Source organism: Zootoca vivipara, chromosome 3 (assembly GCF_963506605.1).
Source record: "Zootoca vivipara chromosome 3, rZooViv1.1, whole genome shotgun sequence".
Taxonomy (NCBI): domain Eukaryota; kingdom Metazoa; phylum Chordata; class Lepidosauria; order Squamata; family Lacertidae; genus Zootoca; species Zootoca vivipara.
In genome coordinates, this window is record NC_083278.1 from 34,754,937 (window position 1) to 34,770,848 (window position 15,912).

At 43.6% G+C, this 15,912-nt stretch overlaps 1 protein-coding gene and 1 pseudogene across 1 annotated transcript in view; both read left to right on the forward strand.

Moving 5' to 3' along the window:
• The window catches only part of COL19A1 (collagen type XIX alpha 1 chain), a 181,093-nt gene that overhangs the window by 42,918 nt on the left and 122,263 nt on the right, over positions 1–15,912 (forward strand). Inside the window, exons 5-8 of the mRNA XM_035109681.2 lie at positions 5,213–5,336; positions 5,999–6,274; positions 10,705–10,785; positions 13,327–13,452. Of these exons, the coding sequence (XP_034965572.2) occupies positions 5,213–5,336; positions 5,999–6,274; positions 10,705–10,785; positions 13,327–13,452 (607 nt within the window). The remainder of the gene's footprint in view (positions 1–5,212; positions 5,337–5,998; positions 6,275–10,704; positions 10,786–13,326; positions 13,453–15,912) is intronic.
• LOC118082519 (serine/arginine-rich splicing factor 7-like) lies at positions 12,714–13,139 on the forward strand (annotated as a pseudogene).

Here is a 15,912-nt window from a genome sequence, read left to right on the forward strand (position 1 = left end):
GTATGACCCATTAATAGATTAAGGTCAGTATCTTATGAAAACCATATCAGAACTGATTCCCAGGCCAAGTTGTCCTGAAACATTATAATTAGAGAGCCACACAATGCACTTCCATTCCAAGCATATTTACTTGGAAGTGTCTACAGAGCTACCGATCCCAGCACCATTGACAAATTGCAGTTCCCATGATTCTTTTGAGGAAGATGTGCTTTAAATGAATGGGTGTGTGTGTGCAGTTTAACTGGCTGCCTCTCATCTTCTGTCAATGGTAGCGGTGGTCTTGGACCATAGCTGCCAAGTATCCCGTTTTCGCCGGGAAAACCCATTTTTTCCTACCGATTCCCGGTGGTCTCCCGTTTAGGTTTTTATCCCGATATTCTCCCTTAAATCTGCTTCTGCCGGTGGCCATTTTTCTGGTGCTGCTTTGCCCTTCTATGGGCACCAGAAAATGGCGGTGCCGGTGCCGGAAGTCGCTTTTACGCATTTCCAGTCATGCGTAGAAGCGACTTCCGGCACTGGCGCTGCCATTTTCTGGTGCCCATAGAAGGGCAAAGCGCCACCGGAAGTTGCGTCTACGCAACTTCCGGTGTCATGGGCTGCCGATCCCGGATTTTTCTGTCCGGGACTTGGCAGGTATGTCCTGGACACCACTGGCTGCTTCCTGTTCAACATTCATAAACAGAGGTTTTCCAAAATGGCAGCTGTTCTGTTTGTTTATGTGAATTAGACTAAGCTGGTAGTGTGCTTTGGTCATTATCTTGCCACCGAAATGGAAATTTTTCACTCCCTTAAGAAAATACGGAGTTGGCAGAAATGTATTTTCCTCCCAGTGTTATGTTCATGATCAAATCCAAGAGATGGCTCTCAGAATCAACAGACCTGAGAGTATAAATTGATTTATCACTCTTTCTTTCGGGGCGGGGGGGGGGACAGTAATAAAGGAGAGACAATTTCCCTCCCTGTTCATTGCTTATTACTTAATTGAAGGGCAGGTCAGTGTAAAATTCTGTTTATAACCTGAGAGTATTAAGCCAACATGTTGAATAGCTGCTGTATGCCAAAGCCTTAATCAGTGTAGGTAATTTTTTGGTCTCTAAAGAGGGAGTGTGTGCCAAGGCAAAAGTAAATTTTCAGCCAGTTAATTGGTGTCCAGTAAAGCAAAAGTCATTTATGATTGTCTCAGAGGATACGCTTTATATTTCATTTTCCTAGCCAGATGGTACACGCTACAGCAGTACCAGTGAGGGCATGGTTAATTGGAAAATTGGCATGCTTTAGGGTGATTAGCTCATTTGTATCAAAAATCTCAGCCATCAACCATCTCCATGCATCTCTACTGCCTTGATATACAAGTGTTTCCATACAGTATCTCATCCTTTGCCTTCTAGGATAGTACTGAAAAACATAAGAACATAAGACAAGCTTGCTGGAACAAGCCAAGAGCCCATCTAGTCCAGCATCTTATTCTCACCATGGCTGACCAGATGCTCATGGGAACCCATGAGTGCAACAATACTCTGCCTACTTGGTCTGGGTGAGGTTAGCTTTTCAACATCGTGGTGTATCGCCAGCCAATCATTGTGATATAGTGATATATCACATGATGTTGAAAAGCAGAGAAACAGGCTGCATTGGTCCCAAGGTGCCAGGCTGAAACCGCCTCAGCTGCCTTGGCGGGAGTGGCAGCAGTTTCACCCTGGCGCCTGGCGCAGCCTGTTCCTCCTGCTGGGCGCTGGCAGTGCGAGGAGTCGCTCCACTGCCAGCACCTGGAGCACAGAGGGAACAATGAGCCACATCAGCTATTCTTCCTGCTGGATGCTGGCAGTGGAAAGAGTCCCTCTGCTCCCAGCAGAAGGAGTCAGGTGAAGGAGCCATCATACTCTGGCCCCCAAACTGGTCCTGGCCGATGTATGGATACATTGCCCAGACTTAATGCCCACCTGCAGCTCCCAGCAACTAGCACCTGGTGGCATAATGCCTCACCCAGAGAAACTTCCATAACCATTTAGTGTTAGTGTAGCCCATCTGTTAACCGTTCTCTGATGGCTTAGATGAAGATGTAAAAATCCAAGATCTTAATTGAAAAAATAATATTTTGAAATGCAAAAGCATGCAATGATGAAGCCCAAAGTTACAATTTACTGCGTATATGGCTCACACAGTTATTTTGCTGATCCTTAGTTAGAATGAAATAGTGAAAATTTTAAAAAATAAAAAATGGCAGAGCAGAATCAGCAGTGGGGGGGGGGTCCTGTTGTGTTTCTCTTGAATCAGGCACTGTCAAGAGACAGGGGAGGCATAGAGTGAGTGGGAGACCTGCTCTGGACCATAGTGATATACCCCTTACAATCCCTCCCTCCACACACACACTTACAGAGTCATGAGGAGCACAGGAAGCTTGTAAGATATGGAACTGGGCAACCACACTTCTTTTGTTTCACTCCCCCCCCCCTAAACATTTCTTGCTTTTTATTGTTACTCTGTGCGTTACTGTGTGTTGCTGTGCTGGAGTTCCTTAATGAGATGTAATATTCAGCTTGAATTTATGTTCCACTCCATTAACTCTTCCCTCCCCTGCTTGAATTTGGTCTCTACTAATCAAGATTTTTGTGAAAGCTTGTTCAGCAATTCTTCGATAAATGTGTCCTCCTTACAGGCTAATAGAGGTTAAAACACTGCAGCAGAGAGAAAACGATATGTTGCAGAAGGTTGTTTATGTTATACAGCATTTATTGGACCATTAACGCTTTGATCTGCTTTCTGCTGTATCAAACCTGCACAGTTTGTGACCCATGAAGCCAAATGCCACCTGCCAGCTATGTGTGGCCACCTAGGAGAAGTTCTATAAACTTCCAGTTCCTGCTGCTTACGTAGCACATAGACAAATTCATGGGGGATAATGCTATCAATGATTACTACAGTACTAGCTACAATGGATATGCTCTAGTTCTGCTGTCAAATGCGGTGTGCCTTTGAATGACAGATGCTCAGAATCACATGTAGAGAGGATGTTGTAGTACCCAGGTTCTGTTTCTGGGCTTTCCATGGGCATCTGGTTGGCCTCTTGAGAACCGAGAACTGGACTAGGTGGGCATTTGGCTTGATCTAGCAGGCTCTTGTTATGTTCTTAGAAAACAAAGAGTTCCGCCCAGCACCTGGCAGGTCACAATACATGACTACTACTAGCTGCATTTGGCTTGGCAGGTCACAAGTAGGGATGGAGGAGAAATTCGTTTCCATATGCATTTAAGGCCAAATCTATCAGTTTTGCATTTTCTGAAGCAATATGCAAGCAGAAACACTGCTTTCCTACAAAATTCATACTTATCTGAATTTTGCAGTGTAGGTTCACTAGCCAACCAGTGTTTATAAAACGTATACACACATTAGGTGAAACTGTGCAGGAAATGAAGAGATAATGGTGAAAATAACATGCACAAATGCATTGCTTTCAAAAATGTGTACATCCGTCAAAACTGCATGTTAAAATGTTTTCATTGGAGGAATTTGCACTAAAATTCTGAAGGATTTTCATGAGAATTTTGTTTCAAGTCACAAATTGCTGCAAAATGTGGAGAATGAATTTAAGATGGGGGGCTGGGGGAATGAGAAACTGAGAGAACTGAAATTGACTGATCTCTCCATCCCTAGCAGTATTGCTGGTCTACAGCTGCTTGGTTAACGTTTTCAGTTTCTACCTTGCTATTCCTTTATTTTTATCCATGCATGGATCCTTACCCAAGTTGAATTAAAGCAGCAGCAGCAGCAGCAAAGATAGCAGTCTCCAGAAGTCGTCTGGATGTCTGCTTTCCTTTCAGCAATCATAATAACAGGGGTTTGGGGGTGGGGTGGGGAAAATGGCATTATATCACTTTCATAATTCTAACGTACATGATGTCTGGTGATGATGTCTGAAAGGAAGCAACTTCTTGCAGCTACAGGACAAACAATATTAGGACCCTCAGTAACAATCAATGGTTTGGTTTGGGGTTTTTTCCCCATCCATGCAGCAGTAGAAGTCAGGCCAAGCAGTTTATATGTGACTGAGTAGTCTTCACTCTTCATAGTTTTGAAGAAGGAAGTGGTTTTTAATGTTCCCAAAACTTAAAAATAAAAAATATTATTTTTCTGTCATCAACTTGTTAATAACTAATTTATTAGAAAACATGTTTGTCTGTCTTGAATTTTAAAAAGCTACATTTAGTTTTTTAGGTTGCATTCAAAGATCATTTGGGGTGAAATTCATCCCTGGGCAGAAGGCCAGCGAACGGCCTGCATATCAAATAGCGCTTAAGCTGTGCGTAGCTCTTGTGCTACTGCCACTGGGCCGAATGCTAAATGTCTGATCATAAATGTGCTGCGCGTATGGGCAGCTTGCCAAAATATTTGCCCGGTGAAAGATAAGAGCCCCTCTCTGCAGGGTGTGGTGAAGGAGCAACAGACAGGAACTGCTGCCAGCAGACAGGGCTGAGTATGCGAGCTTCCTGCTTTTGGCCTTCAGCGAACATTTCACAAGCCCTCCTCTAAACTGGGAAAGGAAAGAACCAGCTTCAAACATCGTTTCGGCACTTCTGGACTTGCCCCCTCTTTATGCAGTTAGCCTTGGGTACATTCAGAGCCCTCGGATAATTAGCGGATGACACAGAATGGGTCTCTGCTTACATAGGAGTTACTTAGTGCCATGAGGTTATAGCCCTAAGTCAAGTGTGCTTGTTCATGTACACATCGTGTGATCCAGGTTGCATCTGCCGGCCTTTTCATAGTTACACTGAAACTTCACTTGTATACCCAAATACATTTAGGCTTCCTCTGTGTGTCATCTGGCTCGCTCCATTCTTTAGGGCAGGCATGGCCAAACTTGGCCCTCCAGCTGTTTTGGGACTACAACTCCCATCATCCCTAGCTAACAGGACCAGTGGACAGGGATGTTGGGAACTGTAGTCCCAAAACAGCTGGAGGGCCAAGTTTGGCCATGCCTGCTTTAGGGTGATGAATCCCATACAGGAGCCAACATGCATTCAGGTATAGGCTTGGTGCAAATGCAACTCTTGAGGCAGTACAGTCTCTTGAAGACCATACAGTTGCATGAGCATCCATGAGGACATCATGGGGAGAGGTGTATTTTAACTTACATTTGTTTTCATCTCTTCACCCAATTATCAATAAACTAATGATATTCTCTCTCTCTCTCCCCCATCGTCTCTTCATGCAGGAAAGTGTTTCCAAATGGGATTCCAGAGGAATATTTCTTAACAGCCACATTCCGCGTTAGGCGAAACAGCAAAAGAGAACGGTGGTATTTGTTGCAAATTTTAGATCAGCACAACATGCCACAGGTTAGAACAAACAGTCTTTTGCCTTCCCAAGTGTCAGGTGATAGATACAGCTTTGTAGGAAAGCAGATATTTTTCTCTCTGGGATCCGAGTATACTCGAGATGTTTTTGATGTTGTGGCTATATATAGAATCAGTAACTGTTCTGTAATACAGCACTGGCATGGTAAGTGTGTAAGCTGCCACCCAGGATTGCAGTGAAACTGAAATTCTCTTTTGAGTTATGGTGGAATAGATGTAACAAATGAAAAGCCAATTAAACAATAAAGGGTTTAGAACGGATGCTTGATGGTGAAGCTGAATGGGAGACTTTTTTAATGTCCAAGGGTGGGATCCAAAGAGTCTCTTGCACAAGTAGAAGGCACATCTAGCTGTGTACAGGGAGTAGTGATTTTTACCTGTATCTGCCAGCAGTAGCTCCCACACTACATCCAGTGCCATTCTGGAGAATCCTTGATCCTCAGGAGTGGCTGTATGTGTGTGGGTGCACAAATGCACAAGAGACTGCAGTGGGAATGAGGAAGCCCCACTGGCCAAACAGAATTCCACTTGTGATTCTCTGCATCCTACCAACATTTAATGAGCTGTGAACTTCTCTTCCGTTCTTGGCTATTTTGCATTGTCATTGTTTCAGACCGCTTCTGATTTGGCTGTGCTTTTTTCAGGTTTACATCACCGTTGACGGTATGAAAAAAACTGTAGAGTATGTTGCACAGTCCACCCAGGGGGGATCATTGCACTACACCTTTAGAAGTCGTGAAATCCACCCTGTTTTTGATCGGCAATGGCACAAGCTTGGCATCAGTGTGCAATCAAGGATCATTTCTCTCTATGTGGACTGCAGCTTAATTGAACAAAGGGAGATTGATGAGAATACTACTACGGACTTTCAAGGGAAGATTCTTATTGCTACCCATTCTTTAGATGGCAAGCCTGTAGATGTAAGTTGGGTTGACTGTGAAAGTGTATTTCAGTGATATAAAAATAGGTGATCAAAACGTATTTATCCCTACAAAGGAAAAGCTTTGCAAATTATTAATGTCATGTACTGGGACCCTTTGAAATAAGAAACCTGATTCTTAAGAGATCAAACAGCAGTAGCGGATGAGGTCGTGGAATGGAGATAGTTACCTGCCCTCCTGGCAGGTGAATCACTGCTCCTTATTGGGAGGGGTGAAGTGGTGGCAAAGTCAGTGCAGTGCGAACGTGACAGTGCAGGCAGTCTAGTGCTCCTGTTGGTGCATTTGCACCACGCCCTCCTTGCCACTTTACTCCTTCCTCTCTCCATCCTAGTATGCAGCAACGACTCACCTGCTGGAAGGTCAAGTAAAGATTACCGCCACACCATGCCACCTGCTACTGTCAAACGGGTGCCATAATTTAACACAACAGGTTCCATATATGCACATTATCATTTTTCTAGAGTGCCTTTCCTTTTGCCAGTGCAGGCTAGGCAGTGGAATGGGCTGCACTGCATGTAACTCAAAGCATTCCAGAAAACTGGTTAGGAACAACTTGTGAGCTTCCCACAGGTATCTTGTTGACCGTTGTGAGAAGGGATGCTGGACTAGGTAGGCTTTTGGTCTGATCAAGCAGGGTTCTTTTTATGGTCTTAGTGGATTGAAGCTGGTTTGGGGAGAAATGCACCAAGACACATTATTTCTGGGGGGAAATATGACAGGATATATACAGGTTAGCTATGGAGTGTGTACACTGCTTCCCAAAGCAGCAGTGGGAGCGCACTGGATGCGGAGTAAATGGGTGTGTGTACATGGCCTAATAGAAAGGACACGAAAGGGAAAAAGGGGTGTAGAGCTGAAAAGAAAGCATTTAATGAGCTGCTTCACATGTTACAGTAAGCCATAGTTCTTTTTGAACCATGCCTCCCACTCCTCGTGTGGCTTCCCTCCACCCCCACAAATGCTATGTCTGCCACAAGCAAAGCATGGTTTAGGCTGCCATGATATGTTTATTTCAAATACACCAAGGGCTCATGTACTTCTGCTTGCCCCATGCCTAGAAAGCGTGGGTCCGGGCGATTTCCCACTACTCCTGGGCTTGCTGCTTTCCCCCAGACAACTCACTATTTAGCTCTAAATCAGAGCAAACGTCAATCTGGAGTAAACCCAACTGACAGTTGCTCTGATTTAGTGCTAAAGATCAGGTTTTCCCGGAGGAAAACAGCAGGGCAAATGGAAGTGTTGGTGAGCCCTGGGAGTGGTGATCCAGAAATAAACTTAAGAGTAAACATTCTAGATTATTGCTCGTGGTTTATTTGAAACAAAACAAACCACAATCTGGGTTTGCATGACATGACAAACTGTACTATGGCTTGTTTGTGCCACAGGTGCAGGAGAGAGCTACAGAGGGATGGTAGGACATTCACAATTAATCCATGGCTTAATAGTGACTTACTGTTACATGTGAATCAGCTCTGTAGGATGTAGAAAGCATTTAAATTACACATTTTAAGTTTTACGTTGCCTCAGCTGAGGAATATGCAAAAGTGCCTTTAATATCAGCTGTGAGTCACCTCCAAGTAAGATTTCAAAAAAATTATGTGCGGTAAGAGAGTACTACTACCTATTTTCACATTCCCTTTATTCCCTCAGTCCTATTCTTTTGTTCGTGCATCACCACCGACTCCTTTCCATCTGTTTTTTTTTTTAGACTGTATAAATGTCTCAAAATTCTCATGCATAGACTTTGCTCTGCAGCATGCAAACCCTTGCGTAATGTGCAATTTTGTGTGTGGGGGGGGGAAACTCTAGTCGACTATTTTTTCTAAGAGGATCAAAGCAGTTGAAACATATTCCAGTATTTTTATAGCGAACTCAGTGTACAGAATTCTCTGCTCCTTGCTGTGCAGATGCATCAGTACATGGGGGAAACAAATATCTGTTCATACTATTACACATCATCCCAATTTTCATAAGCGGTGTGAGATAGGACAATGAGACACAGTAGAGTCTGTGGTATCTTTAGGACGTATGGTTTATTTACACATATATACAACCTGTATCTAGATGGAGAAAGTGCAGAACATTCACACCCCAAGAAGGTCCTCTTCCTGCCATTGCTACAGCCTTAAATCCCAAGAGACCCCAAACATCATATCTGGCCCACTCTGAAGCATAAAACAGACTGCCTGCCTTGTGCTCCCCCCCCTTGCAAAAGGAACACCTTTTTCCTGTTTACTTATGTCCTCCACCCTGTAATTCTGGGAACTTCCCCCTCCCAACTCTGGGATTGTCCTTTGGTAATTACTCAGATGGATAGGTTTTTTTTTAGAAAAACCTATCCATTCTGAAGGAAATCAGCCCTGAGTGCTCACTGGAAGGACAGATCGTGAAGCTGAGGCTCCAATACTTTAGCCACCTCATGAGAAGAGAAGACCCCCTGGAAAAGACCCTGATGTTGGGAAAGATGGAGGGCACAAGGAGAAGGGGACGACGGAGGATGAGATGGTTGGACAGTGTTCGTGAAGCTACCAACATGAGTCTGACCAAACTGCGGGAGGCAGTGGAAGACAGGAGTGCCTGGCGTGCTCTGGTCCATGGGGTCACCAAGAGTCAGACACGACTAAATGGCTAAACAACAACAGCTCTCTGCAATTCATAGAATTTGCGAGCAATCTGCCAGCTTCCAGAAGGACAGATCGTGAAGCTGAGGCTCCAATACTTTAGCCACCTCATGAGAAGAGAAGACTCCCAAGAAAAGACCCTAATGTTGGGAAAGATGGAGGGCACAAGGAGAAGGGGGATGACAGAGGACGAGATGGTTGGACAGTGTTCTCAAAGCTACCAACATGAGTCTGACCAAACTGCGGGAGGCAGTGGAAGACAGGAGTGCCTGGCGTGCTCTGGTCCATGGGGTCACGAAGAGTTGGACACGACTCAACGACTCAACAACAACAACAGCTTTACTCAGAGCTCAGGGCGGGGTCTCCCCACTGTGTCCTGCAGAGAGCCTTTTGCCTTTGTTGACAGCTTTCTTGATGGGTTAATGTCTTTGTTTCATAATGGCCCATCCCCAAGCAATTCCCTGGTCAGGAAAACAAGTCCAGCCTTTATTCTTATGCTGCTAAATCCATTGTTTAAACTCCAACATTTACTTTGAGCAGTTGAGGGGGCAGGGATATATTCTTCTTCTTTCTTCTTTGGCGATCATATATGAAGGATTCATTTCATAACTTTATTGTGCTGCAGTGGGACATCCCTTGTCCTCTCAGCTCTGGCAAACGTCAGCCATGCCAAGAATCCTGGAACCTCCTGTGCTCCGGCCAGCATCATTTCTGTGGCTGTGAGAAGCTGATTTAGCTGACCCTGGTTCAGAATGACCAAGTGTTCCTGCCCTGCCTTCTAGCAGAGATCCATACTTCCACCCTAGAAAGGAACAGGGAAGTAGCAGTACCATCTCTTCCCTGAGGATTGCCAGGCCAGTTGCATGCATTAGTGTTGGAACAGGCAGGCACCTGGGACAAAGCCATGCCCTAAATAATTTTACTATATTGTTACTAGTATTAAGAGTGGACGAGTTTGTAAATAAAGGTAGCACTCTTCCTAGAAAATCATGCCTAGAAAATCAAGGAAGCGTGTTTTGGAGAGGTATACCTGCCAGCTTTGAAACATATTCTTAAAAAATTATCAAGCAAGTTGGCCAAAGGAATGTAGGAAACTGCAATATTCATTTTGGTTGTTGTTGTTTAGTCGTTTAGTCGTGTCCGACTCTTTGTGACCCCATGGACCATAGCACGCCAGGCACTCCTGTCTTCCACTGCCTCCCGCAGTTTGGTCAGACTCATGTTCGTAGCTTCGAGAACACTGTCCAACCATCTCGTCCTCTGTTGTCCCCTTCTCCATGTGCCCTCCATCTTTCCCAACATCAGGGTCTTTTCCAGGGAGTCTTCTCTTCTCATGAGGTGGCCAAAGTATTGGAGCCTCAGCGTCACAATCTGTCCTTCCAGTGAGCACTCAGGGCTGATTTCCTTAAGAATGGATAGGTTTGATCTTCTTGCAGTCCATGGGACTCTCAGGTAGATAAATCCAATTGCTTTTTTTAAAAAAAATATACAGTATAAATAAGAGCTGTGTTTGGTTCAATATACTTGTGTTTTGTATAATCAGATTAGATTATGTGGGCTGCTCCCGTGTTCACAAATAATATATGCAAGTACAGTATTTTAAAATGAAACACTGTAATGTGCTTTCTAAGTTTACAACCCGAAATAGAATTTGGCGGACGTAATCCCATTCATTTCTATGAGTTCAAGTGGTTTAATTTTGTGCTGGATTGTGGTCACAGAGGTTTCAGATGTGTCAAGACTGATTACCTTATAAAGCTGATAAGCACCTCTGTGTTTACTAAACAGATTGAAGTTGGCCGCATGATAATATACTGCAATCCCAGTCTTGCTGCTCAGGAGACTTGCTGTGAATTATCTGAGAATATGGTAAGTTAAGAAAAAATTTTAAAATGCAACTTTCCCCCCCACCCCTGAAACACATAGATCGGTATGGTCTTTCTTTCTCCATTTAAAAATGCAAATAAATTTAATGGTATCACAAGATTAGTCCGTTCTTCAAAATGGAAGTGTGACCTAGATTAGTTTTTCATGCTGAAAAATATGGGATGGAAAAGGATCCACACTTGAGAAACAAGAATTCAAACAGAAAATGAATATTGAAAACATTTCTGCATGCCCATATCATGGTTTCTGTTTGGGTCTCATTAAACTTGATCAGTACAATTGCTGATGAAAGTGGAGATGCTCATTATATCTTTTAGGAAGAGTATTTGATAAACATAAAAATCTGAATAATATATTCAAAGAATCCTTAATGATGAGCCTTAGGTCTTATCCAGGCTTGCCCTTGCCCCACTACCTTCCCACCCCCTGAGGAAAGCCGCTCTTCTAAGTCAGAGCAAAGGTCAATGTGAGTTTTCTCTGGATTGACGTTTGCTCCAATTTAGCACCAAAGAGTGGGTTTTCTGGGGGAAAGGGGCAGGACAAGGGCAAAACTGCTTGGATCCATGCCTAGAAAGCAGTGTGAAACCACTTGGACCTGTGCTTTTTATGAATATAACAAGCCAAAGTCTGGATGAGCCCTAATTCCCTCTCCCATTCTAGCTGGGTGTTATTCTCTGTTTTTTTTCTACCATTTTTCTTATTTTCCCCCATTTAGAAGTATTGTGCTGTTCATATGGCTAAGAACATAGTGGATTAGTCTGGCCCACAAGCTAGCCGCTATGCATAAAAAGCACAAAATATTTTTCTAGTTCATTTATAACATCCTTTAGCTACATATTTGACATTATTGCGATCGTTTACGAGCACAGTTCAAAGTGTTGGTGCTGACCTTTAAAGCCCTAAACGGCCTCGGTCCAGTATACCTGAAGGAGCATCTCCACCTCCATCATTCTGCCCGGACACTGAGGTCCAGTGCCGAGGGCCTTCTGGCGGTTCCCTCGCTGCGAGAAGCCAAGTTACAGGGAACCAGGCAGAGGGCCTTCTCAGTAGTGGCACCCGCCCTGTGGAACGCCCTCCCACCAGATGTCAAAGAGAAAAAACAGCTACCAGACTTTTAGAGGACATCTGAAGGCAGCCCTGTTTAGGGAAGCTTTTAATGTTTAATAAATTATTGTATTTTAATACAATAAGCCGCCCAGAGTGGCTGGGGAAACCCAGCCAGATGGGTGGGGTATAAATAATAAATTATTATTGTTGTTGTTGTCATCGTATTTGCCGCATCAATGATATTTTTTTAAGAAAAAGCTTAAATTGAATTTTGCATGTAAATCAGGCCCTATCTCACACATGGAATGATAATGTGGGTAATTGCAGTCATATACATACCTACTCAGAATTAATAAGCCCCACAGAGTTCAATAAACCTAACTCCCAGATAAGTGTTTGCAGTGTTAGATAAGATCAGTGGTAAGATGCACCCCCCCCCCCACATTTTTAAAGAATAGAATATATGTATAGCATTTAGAAGTGTGTGCAAAAAGAGTGGTTGCCCAGGCTGCAATCCTATTCCCCTTACCCGGGATTAAGCCCCATTGATCTTAATGGGACTTGCTCCTGAATAGGTAGGTATAGGATTACACTGTAATTTTCATACCCAACCATGCTAAAGCAATACAGTAGATGAGAAGATGTTTCACTTGCAGCCCCAAATTCCCTCCCTATGAAGTAAGCCTCATTGAACACCATGTGACTTATTTTAGATTTAACTTCCACAGAATTAGTGCTCTGTGGTTTTCGAAAATTAAAATAGATCATTCGTGGCCTGATTTTGAATTCAGGTTGCTGTTTTCATAATGTTTCATCAACACGCAGTTAATTTGGTGGAGATGGCTGAGCTCCCCCCGCCCCCCTGCTTGGGCGAAGATGTTGCGGTATGGCCGTTACAGTGGAGAAACCAAAGTATATGTTGGTAATCTAGGAACTGGTGCTGGTAAAGGTGAACTTGAGAGAGCTTTCAGCTACTACGGACCATTACACACAGTATGGATTGCACGAAATCCTCCAGGATTTGCGTTTTTTGAGTTTGAAGACCCAAGAGATGCTGAAGATGCAGTTCATGGGCTAGATGGGAAAGTGATCTGTGGCTCTAGGGTTAGAGTGGAGTTATCAACCAGTATACACGCCGGTCTCGCTATGATAGACCCCCAGCACGCCGACCATTTGATCCCAATGATAAATGTAATGAGTGTGGCGAGAAAGGTCATTATGCTTATGACTGTCATCACTACAGTCGTCGGAGAAGAAGCAGGTCACGGTCTCGATCTCATTCGATCTGAAAAGTGGGTCTTTTTATGGGCACATGAAATAAAATGTGTATTTCTAAAATAAAAAAATTGAGTTAATTTAATCCTTCCTTACCCTACAGAGTGTAATCTCTACAGATGCAAAAGGCACTATAGAAAAAATGTTTTGATCACTGTAGATGTAGACTTAAATCGGAATAATATATATTTATTATTTCAGTGCCCTTTGGAAGAAAGCTTGAAAACTACCGCAGCATCACCATCAACTGTTCATGTTGCTGAAATACATGCACTTCCAATAATGGAAAAATACCCTGAAGAAAAATGCTTTTGCTCTTCAAATAAGGTACCTGACTTAGTTGCTTATACATATTTTTTTTTTGCTTTTTGTGACCTGTAACATTTGTGCTGCTGGCCAATAACTTTGGCTTTTTGCTTGCACCTTTTGTCCCTTGTATTTTAGCTAGTATTTAACATTTGTGGAAGTTACGTTATGTTTAATATAGACTTCACAGATTAAGGGAACCATGCCAATGGTGCAACAATGGCCAGCCATTATAAACTCATATATAATATATAAGGCCATAAAGTTGTTCTGCAATGGCTGAGGCAGTAATGTGTTAAAGATGACATAGAACTAATGTACACCCATAGCCTCTGTGAAACAATTTTTACCATAAAAAAACCCTCAGGAGGGTTATTCTGTCGGTGTAAACACACACCTAGCACAAATGACACTGACTGTTTAGAATTACAGGAGATTAGAGGAATCTACAAGGGAAGCAAATACTATAATAAAGGGTTGTTTCAGCTACTTCAAGTTGATTGGATAAATGTCACTCCAAGGTATACTGCAGAGATGAAATTTCCAAATGGTATGAATGATTGTTTCCTGGAATAGCTAGTTTGAGAGGCTGCACAGTGTGAGGCAGTCCTTGGCTCTTTTCTAAGTGGCACATAGAAACTGGACTAGAATATAGCTGGACCACTATGGAAGAACAGCTCTGATGGGAGTTCAATTCACAGGTATAGATAGAGACAGAAGAGTCTGAGAAAGCGCTACCTGTGGTGAATGAGGTGTGTGAGACAAATACTGGGACACTCAAAACCATGATTCAGGATCTTACGGTAGAAGGAGAAATCTTAGTAGGGGTGTCTGGGCACCCCTGTGACAGCAAGAGGAATCATTTGTGAATCAGTAGCAGGTACATTACACAGAAACTGCATATCACCTCACAAGGAGGTTATCAGCCAGACCCGTGAACTAGCCTGTTTGGAATGGATGGCAGCTTTTCATAAAGCATTGCTGATTTAAATAATGTAATTTGCATGCCATTTTCATGAACACAGCAAATGTCAAGCTGCAGCAGACATTATGCAGTTAGAATACAATGCCTTTTAAAAAAACACAGCAACTTATTCTTACAGTGTTTTTGTGCTGGAATGTGGGGGTGGGTGGGAAATGAAATGGTTTGGGCTTCAATGATCGCTCGCAGGCCAACCAGAAGTGGTAGGTATGTCTGTTCGTGCAAGACATAAACAGCAATACAAAACAAAAAAATTCCAACAGAATGTTAGGAAATATTCGAAAAGGTGTGAAAGATAATGTAATAGTAACAATGTCCCAGATATCAGTGATTATACACTCAAATACGTCATCCACTTCAGCATACTGAGGTCTTATCAGAAAGGAGACAGAAAGGGAATTAATATATTATGTTTGAGAAACTTGTGGAATTTCACCTTGGAGAAACTCCCCATCTGCAATTGCATCGAGGAGAGATACTACCGGTAAGTCCCCCTTTATTAGGGGGAAATGGCTTTTGTGACATCATTAGCCATTGCATTATGGCTGGGGAGCCTTTGGCCCTCCACATGCTGTTGAACTCCAGTTCCCATCAGTGCTGGCTTGCATGGCAGTTGTCATGGACTGTCTGGACGCAGAGGAATGGTAGGAGGCTCAGATCCCAGGGACTCGTGGTGAGACAACAATGAGTGCTAAGAGGGAGAAGACTGGGAGGAGGAGGTGTTGGAAGTTGAAGTGTAACAGGGTTTAGTGAGACGAGAGAGTCTGTGGCCGTGAGAAGTCTACAGTCGGAAACAGGAGAGGAGGGAGGCCAAGACGCATAGATGAGTCAGGCTGGTGAAGAAGCCAGGGGCTCCCCCCTCCTGCTGCAACAAGTTCCCCTCCTCCCTGTTCTCCCAGGATCAGCAGAGGTATGAAGCATGAGCAGCTAAGGCAGCCACACAGGTGTAGTCTCAGAGATTGCTTGGGAAAGACCCAGGAGAGGAGGAGACTTAGGCAGCTGTGGGCAGGCAGGGACCTTCAGTCTCCACAACTGCTTCATAGGGAAAAGACCTATCATTAGGCCTGGCACTCCTGAGCAGATCCTGTTTCTTTTAATAGAGAGTTAACTTCGCTTACTCTGTAACATCTGGAGGGTTACAGGTTCCCCAACTCTGCATTATACCAATCCTAAACTTCAGCCAATAACTCTTTCATGAAGTAATCAGTGCACTTAGGGTAAGGAGCAAAAAACAAACAAACAAAAGGCCTGAGGCAACAGTGAGAGTTGTTGTAATACCTGCTGAGGTCACAAAGATGCTACTTTTTCTTCTCAGTAACGTAGCCATAGAGCAGGCATGTCAAACCTGCGGCCCTCCAGATGTTTTGGCCTACAACTCCCATGATCCCTAGCTAGCAGGACCAGTGGTTGGGGAAGATGGGAATTGTAGTCCAAAACATCTGGAGGGCCGCAGGTTTGACATGCCTGCCATAGAGCCATGCACACGAAAGCTCATACCA